General features: G+C 39.4%; 1 protein-coding gene across 2 annotated transcripts in view; it reads left to right on the top strand.

Moving 5' to 3' along the window:
- The first annotated feature begins 1,275 nt into the window (after positions 1 to 1,275).
- The window catches only part of LOC149787650 (uncharacterized), a 62,989-nt gene continuing 49,035 nt past the window's right edge, over positions 1,276 to 15,229 (top strand). For both annotated transcript variants that reach the window (XR_016424081.1, XM_089973842.1), the window contains exons 1-2: positions 1,276 to 1,302; positions 3,754 to 3,859. Coding sequence is in view for 1 of the 2 variants with exons in the window: in XM_089973842.1 (XP_089829968.1) it covers positions 3,823 to 3,859 (37 nt within the window). In the remaining variant the exon portion in view is untranslated. The remainder of the gene's footprint in view (positions 1,303 to 3,753; positions 3,860 to 15,229) is intronic.

Below are 15,229 nucleotides of genomic sequence, written 5' to 3'. Positions count from 1 at the left end.
AAAAATTCAATAACTTAAAATTTTTGAGTGCTCATGCTCAAACCTATATTTATTAGTATCTATGATACCTGGATGTCAGCTTCTTTCTTGAGGAAAGGATATGAGCCACGGCATTTTCTGGACCTGCATGTGTTTGAAACATGTGCTTTCAATTCCGCACCAAAGAGTCAAGTGCTAATTTTAGTAATGATTGTTCCAAGCTCAAGACTATTAAAGGACTGAAATTCCATCAATAAAACAATGTCTCTATTTTTTTCACTTTCAGCTCTCAAAAGATTCTTTTTCCTAAAACATAAATTACATTATTAACCAATCCTGGTCAGCCAAACCCATATGTACTCCATTTCCAGGCTGGTTCTCATTTTTTCATACCATTAGTACCGTGTGTCCTACAGAGATATTCTACTTGCCCCAAACCCATATGTTTACTGCTATGGAGGACTTACGGTACTAATTCAACTCCAATAGTAAACATATGGAAACACTATCATATTCAAAAGTCAATAACTTAAAATTTCTGGGTGCTGATGATGAGACCTATAATTCTCCATGCACAACTAACATTGGTGCAAGCTTATGTGTGGAGAACACCATACGAGCCGCGGTATTTTGTTTATCTACATGTGCATGAAACACATGTTATTGATTCTGCACCAAATGAATCAGGTGCTACTTTCATTATTGAGTACTCCTGAGTCAAGCCTGTAAAAATACTAAAATTGCATCAATAGAAGTTTGTCTATATTTTATTTAAATTACTTATAGGATAAGCTCTCAAAAACATTTTTACTAAAATTTTAATTTTCATTATTAACCAATTATGGACCACCAAACCCGTAAATAGTCTATTATTTGTTCACCCATTTTTAAACTGGTTCACAGTTCTTAGTAGCAACAGGGGACGCCGCTAGCGGGCACTGGCGATCAAGATTAACGTTTTCTCAAAATGTCAACCTCATTACACCCGGTACTTTCTCCGCTTTAATATGCAAAAAGCCGACATTATTACATCCGACTGTATTCATGGTTGAAAGGTCAATTGTCTATATTTAGCGTATATGACACTGGGCCATTTCTACAACTTATTCAGCGGAAAAAAACGAAAAACGAATCTTTCAAAACGCTGAAAAACTAAATAAACGAACATATACGCTCACCTACGCCTACGTTTTAAATACTTTGGAGTTATTTTTACGAGAATAATGGTAAGATGTGTTCGAATATTTGCGGAAAACCCACGAATTACGTCTTTTTCAAAGGTCACCCATGCCAGCAAGAACGGTAACTCTTCCCGGTACATGGGTACGTACAAAATGTAAACAATGACAACAATACGACATAATTTGGGTTAAAAAAACACACGAAAACTTGATTGTATGAAAAGGCAGACGTTTATAGCAAGGAATCGGATTATACAGACGTACTGTTATTCATTATACCAAACTTATTGCAAAATATTTGTACAACTTTTGTTGTGTAATATATTTTCGAGGTTAGATACTCGACGTGAGTATCACTCACCGACTCAGTGATACTAGATGTATTGATAATATTATAATATTATGTGATTGTGATCACTGAGATATTTTCAATGTCAGGTCATATGTTCTACGTACGATTCTTATCTAGAGACACTGGTATTAAAATTAAAATGTTCATGTTTAGTAGGGACGGAAAAGAGGTAAAAGTTCAACTATTTTTCAGATTTTTGAAGAAAGAAAACTTAATTCATTTAAAATTATCATGCCATTGTTTGTGAATATCAATATGAATATTGTCGTCATATGCCAAGAATCGATCTGTAGTATTTCTCCTTTTAAACAAATACATAATTATAAATATTTCTTGAGAACCAACTCAGTGCCAGTTTCTTCTCTATCTCTGATACCACAATTGTATTTACTTCGTGAACTATATAATATTGCTCAAAACAATGGTCAGAATTATTATGAAAATATCGCAAAGTTAGGACATCCAAAATTTAATGTTACACCATCCTAAGCTGACACTATAGAAATCCTGACTTACTGTATTGAAAACTTAGTGGGAAACCTTTTGTCATTGATTTTATTTTATAGATATGAAAACTGACCAAATATATCTTATGATAACTAAATTCTAAAATAGCAATTGTTATTTACTAAATTGTGATTTCAGATAAATGTATATATGTACAAGAACACTGTAATGAATATGCACTATTGGTTTTAAGAATAACATAAAATTTCAACTTGGTATGACTCATGATTATGCTATTTCATGCAAAAATGTTAGGGGGCATGTGGTAAAAAGGTACAGAAAGTCTTCAGAAGTACCTGGAACATAGAAAAAGTGAATTTATTCTTGAAGCTGAATGTTCACAACACATGTATATATAACCATATGTAAAAAATATGCAACTTTCAGCATGAAGTAACACGAGGTCAAGAATTTTCAAAAAGTGATTAAAGACCAATATTAGAAATGGTGGATGGTACATGTGTTTGAATGCTTCTTGTGAATTTATTTGAAGAGATATCATAAAGATGGCTCATTTTTGAAATCTGCACACTCAAATTAAGCAGAAAATATTCCATTTTAAAAGCAACATATAATTTCAATTTGTGTATGACTCAAAAATATAGTGTTTCATGCAAAAAACGTTGGGGGGTGGGGTGATAAAAAAAGGCACAGGAGGGCTCCTGAATTAACTTGAACGTAAAAAAGTCAATTTATTCTTAAAGCTGAATGTTCACAAAACATTTCTATATAAAATATATGTAAGAAATTTGAAAATTTCAGCTCGAAATAACATGAGGTCAAGAATTTTCAAAAATTGCCAAAGACCAATATTAAAAATGGTGGACGGTACATGTGTTTGAATGCTTCCTGCGAATTTATATGAAAAGATATTATAAAGATGGGTTCATTTTTGAAATCTGCACACTCAAATTAAGCAGAAAACATTCCATTTTAAAAGCAACATATAATTTCAACTTGTGTATGACTCAAAAATATAGTATTTCATGCAAAAAATTTGGGGGTGGGGTGATAAAAAGGCACAGGGGGGCTTATGAATTACCCTGAACATATAACAAGTCAATTTATTTTTAAAGCTGAATGTTCACAAAACATTTCTATATAAAATATATGTAAGAAATATGAAAATTTCAGCTTGAAATAACATGAGGTCAAGAATTTTCAAAAATTGCCAAAGACCAATATTAAACATGGTGGACGGTATATGTGTTTGAATGCTTCCTGTGACTTTATTTGAAAAGATATCATAAAGATGGGTTCATTTTTTAAATCTGCACACTCAAATTATGCAGAAAACATTCCATTTTTGTATATTCTATAATTATGAAAAAATCAACCTCTGTTGCTATTCTTAGTACCGTGTGTCCTGGAAGGCTAGTCCTGCAATGTAAGATATAGCACATGTTAGTTTAAACGGGAGGCTAGCTCTTCTTCCTAGCCGACTATTCGTATTTCACTATCAACATACTGCAGAGTAACTATGGAATGTGTACAAATATACCCATATTTTCAAATAGTAAACAATAATAGCGTTCCGGTTGTTTAAGGTAGCAGGAAGTTGTCGCCAGCAGGAAGTTATTATTATGTTACCAAAAGGGCATGCCTAGCGATTATCTTTGGGATCTCTAAATTCCAGTAATTTAAATACAGACAGTTCACAAGAAATAAAAAAACACCTTTAAGGACACCGTAATTTACCGCTTTTATCTATTTGATCCTTGCCTCCTCTATCAGAAACGAAGTGGAGCGAGGTTTACGTTAATATACTCAACTTCGGAAATGAAATAAACTACAACAAGCAAAATGGAGGAAGAAGAAGCTCGGCCGATTTTATCAGCAGGTGATCTCTCTCTCTCTCTCCCTCTCTCTTTCTCTCTCTCTCTCTCTCACACACACACATGTGTATATACTTCTCGTGCGTGAACAACATATACCTACATTGTCTATTTCCCACAGTGGATATATCTTGTATTTATGTGACTAACTGTCTGCGAGATTTGTCTTTTAATTCAAGAGATTTATTTGAATCTTAGATGAATGATAGTCCAATGGACGTACATTCTGCCATTAGTTTAGGAATTTTGATCTCTTCTCTAATTGATATGGGGATAATCGTGTGTGTGTGTATGTGTGTGTGTGTGTGTGTGTGTGTGTGTGTGCATAAATGTCAGGGGTCTTCGTTACCCTGTTCAAGAACTTGGTTCCCAAGTCATAACAAATCAGTTCCCGATTATATAGTCATATATACACTTACTGGGCATGAAAAGAAAAATGTATACATGCAATAGACTTTGTCAAAGGAGTCAATCCCTACCCTAGTAACGTAGTTCAAGGGTCATACGTTGGGATGAAAAATATCATTGACCCTTGGGTCCATCCCAAAACCCTGCTTCTTAACCCCTGGATCATAACTTGGAATGTATTGACTTGCAACTGACATTACCCCTTGGTCCATCCCAAACCAAACTACTTAGCCCCTGGGTCATAATTTCAGTTTTGACATGTAACTGGCACTACCTCGAAGTCCATCCAAAACCCAGGGACTTAGCCCCTGGGTCATAACTTGGAAAGCATTGACATGCAACTGGCACTACCCCGTGGTCCATACCAAACCCAGGGACTTAGCCCCTGGGTCATAATTTCAAAGTTTTGACATGTAACTGGCACTACCTCGAAGTCCATATAAAACCCAGGGACTTAGCTTCTGGCTCATAACTTGGAAAGCATTGACATTACCCAGTGGTCCATACCAAACCCAGGGACTTAGCCCCTGGTCATCACCCGGAAAACACAGATTCCAAGTGAACAATGCATACACTTACTGAGTATGGAAAAACAAATTTATAACTGGAATTGACTCTGGAACCCATCCTTAACCACCACTACCTCCAATTGTCTTAACCACGGGCTTTGAAACACTCGTGCTTCCTACTCGATAAACATGCAATACTTCCTGAGCATGAAAAGGAAAATTTCACAAACGCAACTGACAACTGGCCGGGGGTAAGTCCTTACAGTGGCCCGGTGGTAAGTCCTTACAGTCAGGAATCTATCTCTAAGTGGATGTCAAAACGGGGAAGGATGCTGACACATTTCGTATAAACAGATAACTCTTGTTTATTGTGTGATCAAAGAAAGAGGTACAGAAAGTGGGATGGGGTTACATGAGCAGTTTAACGAGCAGTATTACAGCATAAATACCTTTTTATATAATCTTTTGTGTTTATTGCTTTTTATTTCTCTTGTGGATGTAAATCGTTTCCCTGACGAAGAGGTTATTTACCTCTGAATGTTGGGAAACGTTAGTATTTGCGACCCATATATATATATATATATATATATATATATATATATATATATATATATATATATATATATATATATATATATATATATATATATATATATATATCCGTCTTTTCTACATAATGTTGCGGCAGCATTCCGTCGGCAGCAATAATAAATTATATTACGTACTGGGTCACTTTTAAGATGCGTAACAAAAAGATCAAACTTAAGCTATATTCCATTAACCTGGCACCCGTACAGAAATAAAATTTGCCGAACGTTTAAAAGGGTCGATAGAGAAGTTAAATTGACAGAAACGTGTCACAAACCTGCGTCTCGCGTAGTACGTCATTATGGCGTTCTATGACGTTCTGCTATGAGTTGGGGATGGGGTGCTCCCAATATTTTATTTAAATTACTATGGAACTCCCACCCTGGCTAGTTTTTGAAAGAAGTGATAGAGAGAGGTAAAGCTCCGGGCCCCCAGTCAGCAATGCCGACAATTAAATTATTAAGAACACAAAGGTGAAATTCAAAAGAATAACTATTTAATACAATTTAAACGATATTAATTTCTCAACCAATCTTCTTCCTCTCGACCAGCAGCAGAGGGGGCGAACAGACCAAAAGCTTTTTGCACAATAAGCCCTCCCCACGGAAACTATTCGATAGAGGGCTTATTTCGACGAAATAAACCCTTCTATTCAGAATACAGGACAAAAAAAAATGTCCCAAAAAAACTCGAAGAGTTTCCAGGGACAAACTCGTTGAGTTTGCACTGACAACTTGGTTTACTTCAATAAATCTGAAACAGTTTCCGTGGCGGGGTCGTTATTGAAAAATCCATGGGGTGGGTCCAGCCCCCCCTGCTGCTCTACGAAATGAGTTTCCAAGGAAAAACATTTTTATGTTAACCATACAATGTATCAAGGCCGATACGGTATCGTGTCCGCGGGTCGTGTAAATTTATTGTCACAAATCCGTGCGGGGTTCTTTGAGCGCGACTAAAGAAATTCTTAAACTTATTAATATCCATATCGCCGCTACACCAGGTTTGATGAATATTTCTCAGCGTGTGAACATCAACTCCATTAAACACTGCAAGAAGATTACAGTTATCCCTGATTACTTTTGGTATTTGTGTGTAACGTTGAGTAACATAAATGACATCAGTGTTTTTATGACGACCTCGTGAAAATATTCTTGCAGGATTTTTTTGCTTGTCCAGCATTACATCATCGTACACTACTAGGTTATTTTTTTCCCCGTCGAGGTCTTCAACGCTGGGAGCTTCTTCGATATCAGTGATAAATTCAACTACGTCTTCGTCACTCAGCGCCTTTGCACTCTCATTAAAATCTTTTATAACATTATAGCAACGTTGATCATCCACAGACGGAGCTATCAAGTATAGTTTATCCCACTTCATCCACTTCATAATCAGGTTCAGCAACAACTGCGTTTTACCCGATCCTGACGGTCCAATGATAATCATTCTGATAGAATTTGGCAACACCGAATTATGCTTGATTGGCTCCCTTCGCCGCGTCGCAGAAAAGTCTGTAATTTCCATTTGTATACAAAGAATAATAATTATGGATCTATATTGTGTGAAGTGTCGGGCACGAACCCCTACGAATGATCTAACAACGGTTACAACAAAAAATAACAGACTAGCACTTTCAGGTACGTGTACGCGATGTGGCACAAAAAAATTTAAATTTCAAAAAAAAACGAGGTGGTGACATTGCAGCCGCCCTCGGACGACTTCCAGGTACCCCTTGGGGAAAGTATCCCGGAGAAAAACATCTCCCAGGATACAATTACTGCGGTCCGGGAACACGACTAGATATCAGGCTTGACAGCAACGATCAGCCCAAACCCGGCGAGTATCCGATAAACGCTATCGACGCAGCGTGTCACATGCATGATGTTGCTTATCGAAGTAAAGATCTGCAAGACAGGCATATCGCGGATGTGAAATTAATTCATGCACTAAGCGCCATAAAAAATAAATCATTTAAGGAGTCACTCGCTAATTGGTTAATAAGATCAGCGATGAAATCTAAATTAGCATTAGGCGCTGGATAATTAATAACAATGGAAGCGATTTATTATTCCCCGGCCGGATACTGGAGAGGTAACTCAGCAATTAATAAACTCGCCAACGCGGCATCAGTAACACGCGAGGTTGCCAAAAATTGGCTATCAAAACAAGCAATATGGCAAATCTACTTACCACCACCTCGACAAATCAACTTTGCACATTTTGATGTTAGTGTCCCCAATGAAGTTCATCAGGCTGACATACTATTCCTGCCTCATGATACTGTCCGTAGAAAAATATACAAATACGCGCTAACAGTAGTTGATGTTGCCAGTAGATACAAAGAAGCAGAACCGTTAGCGACTAAAACAGCGTCCGAAGTTGCCTCTGCGTTTTCGCGAATTTATCAACGAGGACCTCTAAACTGGCCACGATTATTACAAGTTGATCCTGGCAAGGAATTTCAGGGCGCGGTGTCATCACTGACAAAGCAGCATAACGTTGTTATACGACGAGGACATACTGAAATTCATCGGGATCAGGCAATTGTTGAGCGATTTAATAGAACACTCGCTGAGAGATTATTCGGATACCAGTACGCGAGGGAATTCATTTACGATACGAGATCTCGTGAATGGGTTGCAAGACTGCCAAACGTGATAGCCGCACTGAATAATGAAATTACCAGAACAACAAACATGAGACCTGTAAATGCAATCACAAAAAAGTATATACCCCCGATCACTAAAGTGATTCACGGACATGTTTCAACGCAGCCAACGACGCTAGCGGGTAATGTCACCGTTAGGTATTTATACGAACCAGGCGAACTAGAAGGAGGAAAAAAAAGAGCAACCGATCCCACATGGAGTGTTACTACACATAAGATATCCAGCATAACCAGATCAACCGGCAGACCTCCCATCTACAGATTAGATTCGACTGCTCCTCAACGCGGATTTAAACGCGAGCAACTTCAGGTGATTCCCACGGATACACAATTACCACCCCGATCACTAAAGTGATTTGCACTAAAGTGATCCGCACTTCGGTAGGCAGCACCCTCTGCGTCGGTTACACTCAAGACAGGTCAACATCACATTTTCACGTGTATGACCGCGACTGCTATCTATTCTATCTACGGTAAATTGTCTTGGGTCGTTTTTCGAATACTGCCACAGCAATAAACAATTACAACTCGCACAGTGATTATTCTGCTGTTGTTGTAATTGTATTACAAATTCAACATCCAAACTTGGATCAAACTCTCTACCATTTTTTTTGTCGCTCTGTTTGTAACCGGCTAATTTCTTTCTTATTGTATCATCAGCGATTGAGCTGTTGATGCTGTCGTTGATAACATCATCTAATACAATTCTTCGTAACTGACCTATCCTTCTTACTCTTGACACGGCTAAATAAACTAAATTTGACCACTCGATGCGATCATCAACAATCCAAACTGTTGTATCTGAAATAGTTAGTCCCTGCGAACTGTGGATGGTCATAGCGTATCCTAGCGTCCACGGGGATTTGCTCATTTTTAGTGCCTGTTCAACAACATCAATATCAACTGTGACAATATCATTTAATACTAAATTCTGTTTTTCCGATCTCCCAGGTATATCAACGTCGGTATTCTGCAATCGCGTATCAGCTGGTCTATAACACAACGGCACTGCCAGCATGGGAAATTTCTTCTGATGTAACTGAAATAACCGCTGCTGAAGTGTGTCCCTGACTATCTTTCTACTTGCCACTATGAGATCACCTGGTTTCCACGTTTCCCAAAAGTCGCTCAGCGAAGTCTCTGGAATTATTTCACGCATTATCTCACACTGGACTTTATTGGTTTGTAGCCTGATCAACGCCTTAAACTCTTTCAGCGTTTCATCGAGTGATCTAACATCATTAGTTATTTCCTCATAATAATCTACAAAAGTTTTCAGCCACGTGTGTGGAGATTCACCTGTAAATGGCGGTGGTTGACCATGATCGCCGCACATAACAACTGCGGTATTTTTCTTTAGCAACCAATCCAGAAACTGTTTTAATGTATCCAACGGCACAGTGTCTATCTCATCCCAGATTATTATTCCAGGGATATATTTCGTTCCCATTCGCGTAGGTGTCCACGTGCCGCCGCTGTATTTGAAAAAACTGTGATACGTACACGCGTTAACATCCCGTTGTCTCATCTCCCTGGCAAGTCTATGTGTGGGTGTTAGCACAATCATGTCAGAGTTTCTAAATAATTCTATCGCTCGAGTTGTCTTACCGGAACCACCAGGACCGTTCAGATAAACTGTTTTGTGTCTCACAACAGGATCGTGCACCGGCGGCAGCGAAGTTGTCGTAGAAATTGAAAATTTCCCAGATATTTCTGCGCCGCGATATTCATCCTCGATTTCAACATCAGCTGATTCACAATATCCATGCAACATTTCATTTTTTATTCTCCATGAACCCCACGATGGATCATTCGGTATAACCTTATTTAACGCCGCTAAGTGTTTTTTATCGATATAGAATGAATCCGTTGCAACTCTCACTGCGTCAACGGGAAACCTATTAATCATCGACAATAGGTTTATTGATACATAAGCTAGCATCGAAGATCTCAAATGTGTGTACTGAGATGATTCTCCGTCGATATAACTAAAAACAGTCCCTAGTTTTTCCCCGTTTGACAGAAACACATCTTCGCGGGTACAAAACGTATTATTCGTGGCGGCATCAGCGACAATAAGATCCAATTCGGCCTCGTCCATGATTAATCGACTATGATGTAGTTTATGATCATACGCTCCACCTTGAGTAAATTTTCCTATTATTCTTCGTCCTAGATCTTTTGCTGTGCTTTCATCAGTTTGGGAAATTTTATTTCCAGGAGCTCTTTCGATGATAATGTCGATAAACGATTCTGGATATTCTCGGAAATTTTCAATTTCTACGGTGACTTGCGGAGTTGGCAACCAAACTTCGGTTTGACGACAGTAGCATATAATCGCTTCACTGACCGTCAGCGACAGCAGTATTCGACTGTCAAGCATGTATCGCAATAACACTATTGGGGCCCATCGCTTCTCAACGAAATGTCTGCCAAACCAAGCATAACACACAGGATGTAAACCCGTAGCGAGTTTAAACGACGACACACAAGCAACCCCGGTCAGGTCAAAATCAGGCAATGGTCCGTCAACAGCTACTCTTGTCATCGAGTTTGTAATGTGACCAAACCGCGCAAAATACTCACTACATTCTCCGCGCCCAAGGAAACTTCCTGGATAACACGCCGTCATGTCGACGGATATCATATCGCGGTGATCATACTGGGTATTCCACAAACCACCGTGTCCGTATTCGACACAGCTCTGCTGAATATCCTCGAGAAAACTCTTCGGGGTTGGTCTCCATGAATTTCGTTCTCGGGCTATATGCGTGACAACACCCGGGACAGTAAAACACTGTGTCAGTAATGTATCAGTGTTCGTCGCATGATATTTTTCTGCGAGTTTTTTCATTTCGTGATGTAATGCCGCCGTTCTGTATACCTCCCCGTTGGGTTTCACAAACTGATCAAACTCTCCCTCGAGGTCACTTCGGAATAACCACACCGACACTGGATCGGTTTTACTTATCTGATAAATAAAATCAAACATAGAAATGCTTGCATTTCCAGAAACTCTTCGAGTTTCACCACTAGTGGTTCCCATGATAGCATTTTCCAATTCCGGATAATACTTTACAACACGGTCTCGAGCAAATATCCTAACCGAGTCAGTCCAGGCGTGACTGTTATGATCGATAATAGTTATTGGTGCTCCACGGGAATCATATTTACTCTTGTACAATACCTCACCGGTCAACGATGAAACCGTTATAGGAAATTTTAGTAATCGTTCGAGCTCGGCAACATCATTTATTGACGCTCCTTCATCCACTACTTTTGCCGCCCACGCTGCTATTTTAGCTTGTCTTAGCGGTGTTAGGCCATTTCCTCGCGCGGCATTTTTAAAATGTTCCCTTACTCGCTCGGCTACACAATTCATCCTGGAAGTCAGAGACTTCTCTGGGGATTTTATCAATGACTCTGACATCTTCATCGGGGCGAGTTTATCAACGCGTGGTTTCTTCATCGGATAAATTCCATAAATGACTGCGGTCACAGGATACGCTCTGGCATAATACGGTGTATCAATCCCAACAAGTACTCCCGGGTTTGAGTCTTTGGTTACGACGACGGTTTTTCCCCGTCGGGCATCAAGAATAGGGTCTAGTTTGTCTCTGATAATCCACGTTGTTTCACCTGTTTCCGTGTCGTCGACGCCAACGATAAATTTTATCTGTATGAAATATCTTCTATCGTCGAGATACTCAATTATACTACGCGCGATTGTATCGTTCATGGTACCATCAATGATCGTGTTTTCAGAAACGTCGGCGTTTTCAGAAATGATTTTATATGTCGACCACACATGTGCGGCACCATCACGACGAAACTCTTCTTTGGCGTTCTTGATAACACCAATTACCGCTGCGAGTTCTCGTCGTCGTCGATCAGGGGTTAATCGGTCAAGATCGAATCGACCTCGGGGAAATTGGAGATTTCCAGGTTTTATTCTGGATAGTCTTGAGAAACTCATTATTATAATTAAGACAAGTATTTAAATAGACAAAAGTATTATGTATAATGAACGAAAACTCAAAGCATTTCTCTGGTGCGCCCGCGCACTCATGCAAGTGGATTAAACTAAATTTATCAGCGCCGTGTAGCAAACGTTGCAGAGGCGAATACTGTGGACAACATGCTCAACAGGTCCGCGGTGGGAGTCTAGGACCGATACCGTGTATCAGATGCGGCATTGGAGTACGAGGAAAAACGCAATTATGTTCAGCGTGTGGGGGGAAACGCTATCGAGAACTAAAACGGTATTATGATAAAAAAAATCCAGACTCGAACACGTTCTCGGAGCGTGATTACATAAATAAGTTTTCAGACAAATTATGAATTAGACAAATGATTTGCTTATAGTATAATGAATCAAGAATTCACTCCCGAACAAGAATTTGTTGCACATCCAACTATTCCAAATTATGAGGCAAACCGAGATGGCATAGTACGACACTGCACGCGAAGACGACCAGTTGGTGGAGTTAATAATGCTGGTTATTTGATGTTTTCTAGCCCCACAAAGAGGTATTTATGTCACCGTTTCGTTTACGAATGTCATCATGGACTGATCAAGGATGGTTTTGTTGTTGATCACATTAACGGTAACATACTTGATAACTCTATAAACAATCTTCGCATGGTCACTCAGAGCAAGAACTGCCTGTCGGGTAAAACAGGACGTAGTAAAAAAGTTGCAAGACCTGTCCGGGGTCGTAATACACAGACCGGCGACGAAATAGTATTCCGGTCGATATACGCCGCCGCGAAGTATTACGATATTTGTCCACCTTCTGTACAGAATGTCGCAGCTGGGATTAACAAAACAGCATTTTCAAAACGACTAAAACAAAAAATCTCATTTTGTTATATCGTCGACGACGATAACTCGAAAACGAAAAATGTTTCAACTTTGTAAGTCAATGACTTCTCTGGAAGTCAATGACTTCTCAGTTAGATAAAAAAAAATAGTTATAATATATGAATTACGAAAATATTAATATCGTAATTGATGAAATTCAAAAATTGAAGCAGCGGGGTTTTAATATTTTAACAGACGCTGAAACAATTATGTCAGATTTTGAATCCTTGAATGAGCTATCAACGAAGAAGAATACTCTTCCTGCGAGATACAGGTTCATTAAAATGCTGCAAAATTGCATTTATAGATCACTTGCCACAGTTACCCACGAACAGGTATCTGAATTTATTCCGTTGACGCGTGCAGTTGAAAGTATTCGTCGCACACTATCACACGAGTATGAGACTCGAAAATTAATTAACTCGAGAGTGAGATTGTTAAAAAGTCAAATAAAGAATTCCGACGCAGAAGTCAAAGGGGTTTCTCTGGAAGTCTCTGACTTCTCATCCACGCTAGTGTTTCCAGAAGTCCAAGAGACTTAGAAACGCTCGCGTTTCCAGAAATGCTTTGATCCCCCCATTGTGAGTTTCCAAGGGTAAAAAAAAAGTATTATTTTTTTTTGTCTTTGAAATTCTACTGTGGAAACGCTAGCGTTTCCGGAAATGTGAAACATTTCTGAGCAATCGTGGAAATCTCTGATTTCTCAGAACTCTTTGAGTTCCAGGATTTGCTTGAGTGTTTCAGCATCAATACACGAATGAGAATAGTTCATGATGTGTTCTTGGTCACAAAAAACTGTGATCGTGTGATACTTCTGTAACTGTTCTTGTTGTGGCCGTGTCAACAAGAAGTCTTCGTTGCCGTGGTCGTCAACGACTTGGTCGTCAACGACTATTCCGACGGGGAACTCGACAGTGTCAAGTTCCGAATACTGTTCCGGAGAAACGCCAGCATTTCCAAATGCGGTCCTGATTGCCGCGTTGAGAATTTGTTTGTCATGTACGCGAACTCGGACATGGATATACTCGTGCATTATACACAACTGTTTTTTTTTAAATGTGAAGTCTTAAGACGAAAATCCATTAGGATTTCACCAGCAGGTTTATACTAACAGTCTCGCCACGCAGGTCCAACAGATTCCCGCGTTGGTCGACGAGTTTGAAATTTATCGTTGACAACCACGGATTATTACACCGCAGATAGACCACATTGATTGGTTCTTGCACAATCAGAAAACCAGGGGGGTCTCTTGGTGTGAACGTATACAGGATAAACCCCTGCGTGGCCGTCGTTGTGTCAGCGCTAGCGCTGTAGCTACCGTCGATGACGTCACATACAAGATTGACCGCGACCACATCTGTGATCGAAACTATCCCGGGTGAGATGTGTCTGCCATCGGATGCTGTACTGTTGTCGTGTCTTAAAATAACAGGTTGTGGTTTTGTTCGCGTGTACGTGGCAGAAATATCTTTGAAAAATTCCTCGATGAGATCTTGGACTGATTTTCGTAGCGCGGGTGCGTTATATCCAGGAAGTTTAAAATCTGGAATTTCATCCCCGGTAATATTATACAGGATTGCAAATTTTATTCTTTCTTTCGTGTTAACATCAAGAAAAAGATTTTGAATTACTAGTTGATGTATTTTTTCCATTATGGATGCGAGTTTATTTAGTTTTTCTAACGTGGTGATAATTTTATTACGAGTTGCGATTTTATCACTGGAAGAAATATACTCTTGAAAATACCCCCGCAATAGTCCTAGCTGTTCTTGATGATGTTGTTTGATCAGAACAAATAACCCATCTTCTATTCCGCGTATGTCTATATTAAAGGAACCAGGGTGACCGGTTCGGATAAATCTTACCCACAAATTGTCTTTGGAGATTTCCGGGAATAAAATATCATCATATAGTGGTGGAGTTTGACGTCTACCCTCCCTGTCGGTCCACGGTGTCGCGAAAAGGTCGTGTTCTTCTTCCTTGGTGGTCTCGAAATCCGACTTCGATGGTTTTGGTGGATCCGGTTCGACCTCGGGTTGTTCTTGTGGCCATCCTAATACGGTTCTGATTGAGCTGTTATAAATATCCACAGCGTATCCCGGTGTTGAGATTTCAATGACCGTAGACAGCGTTGGTTCGTGCGCGGATATAGATATTTTGGATTCCTTGCCGGTGATTCGTTTTATTTGGCGTTGTATCTCCGCGTTGATTTCTTCGATTTGATAACTCCCAGTGGGTAGCGTAATTGTATTCCATTCAAATTCACGTTGTGGGTCTGTACTTGGTTTTCCGAACACGAACGAATTATTCGGCTGCAGACCCGAAAATGATTCCGACCTGA

Source organism: Sinohyriopsis cumingii, chromosome 11 (genome assembly GCF_028554795.1).
Source record: "Sinohyriopsis cumingii isolate HCF-2022 chromosome 11, ASM2855479v2, whole genome shotgun sequence".
NCBI lineage: Eukaryota > Metazoa > Mollusca > Bivalvia > Unionida > Unionidae > Sinohyriopsis > Sinohyriopsis cumingii.
The sequence above is the reverse complement of the archived record's forward strand: the minus strand, read 5'-3'. Positions and strand labels throughout refer to the sequence as shown.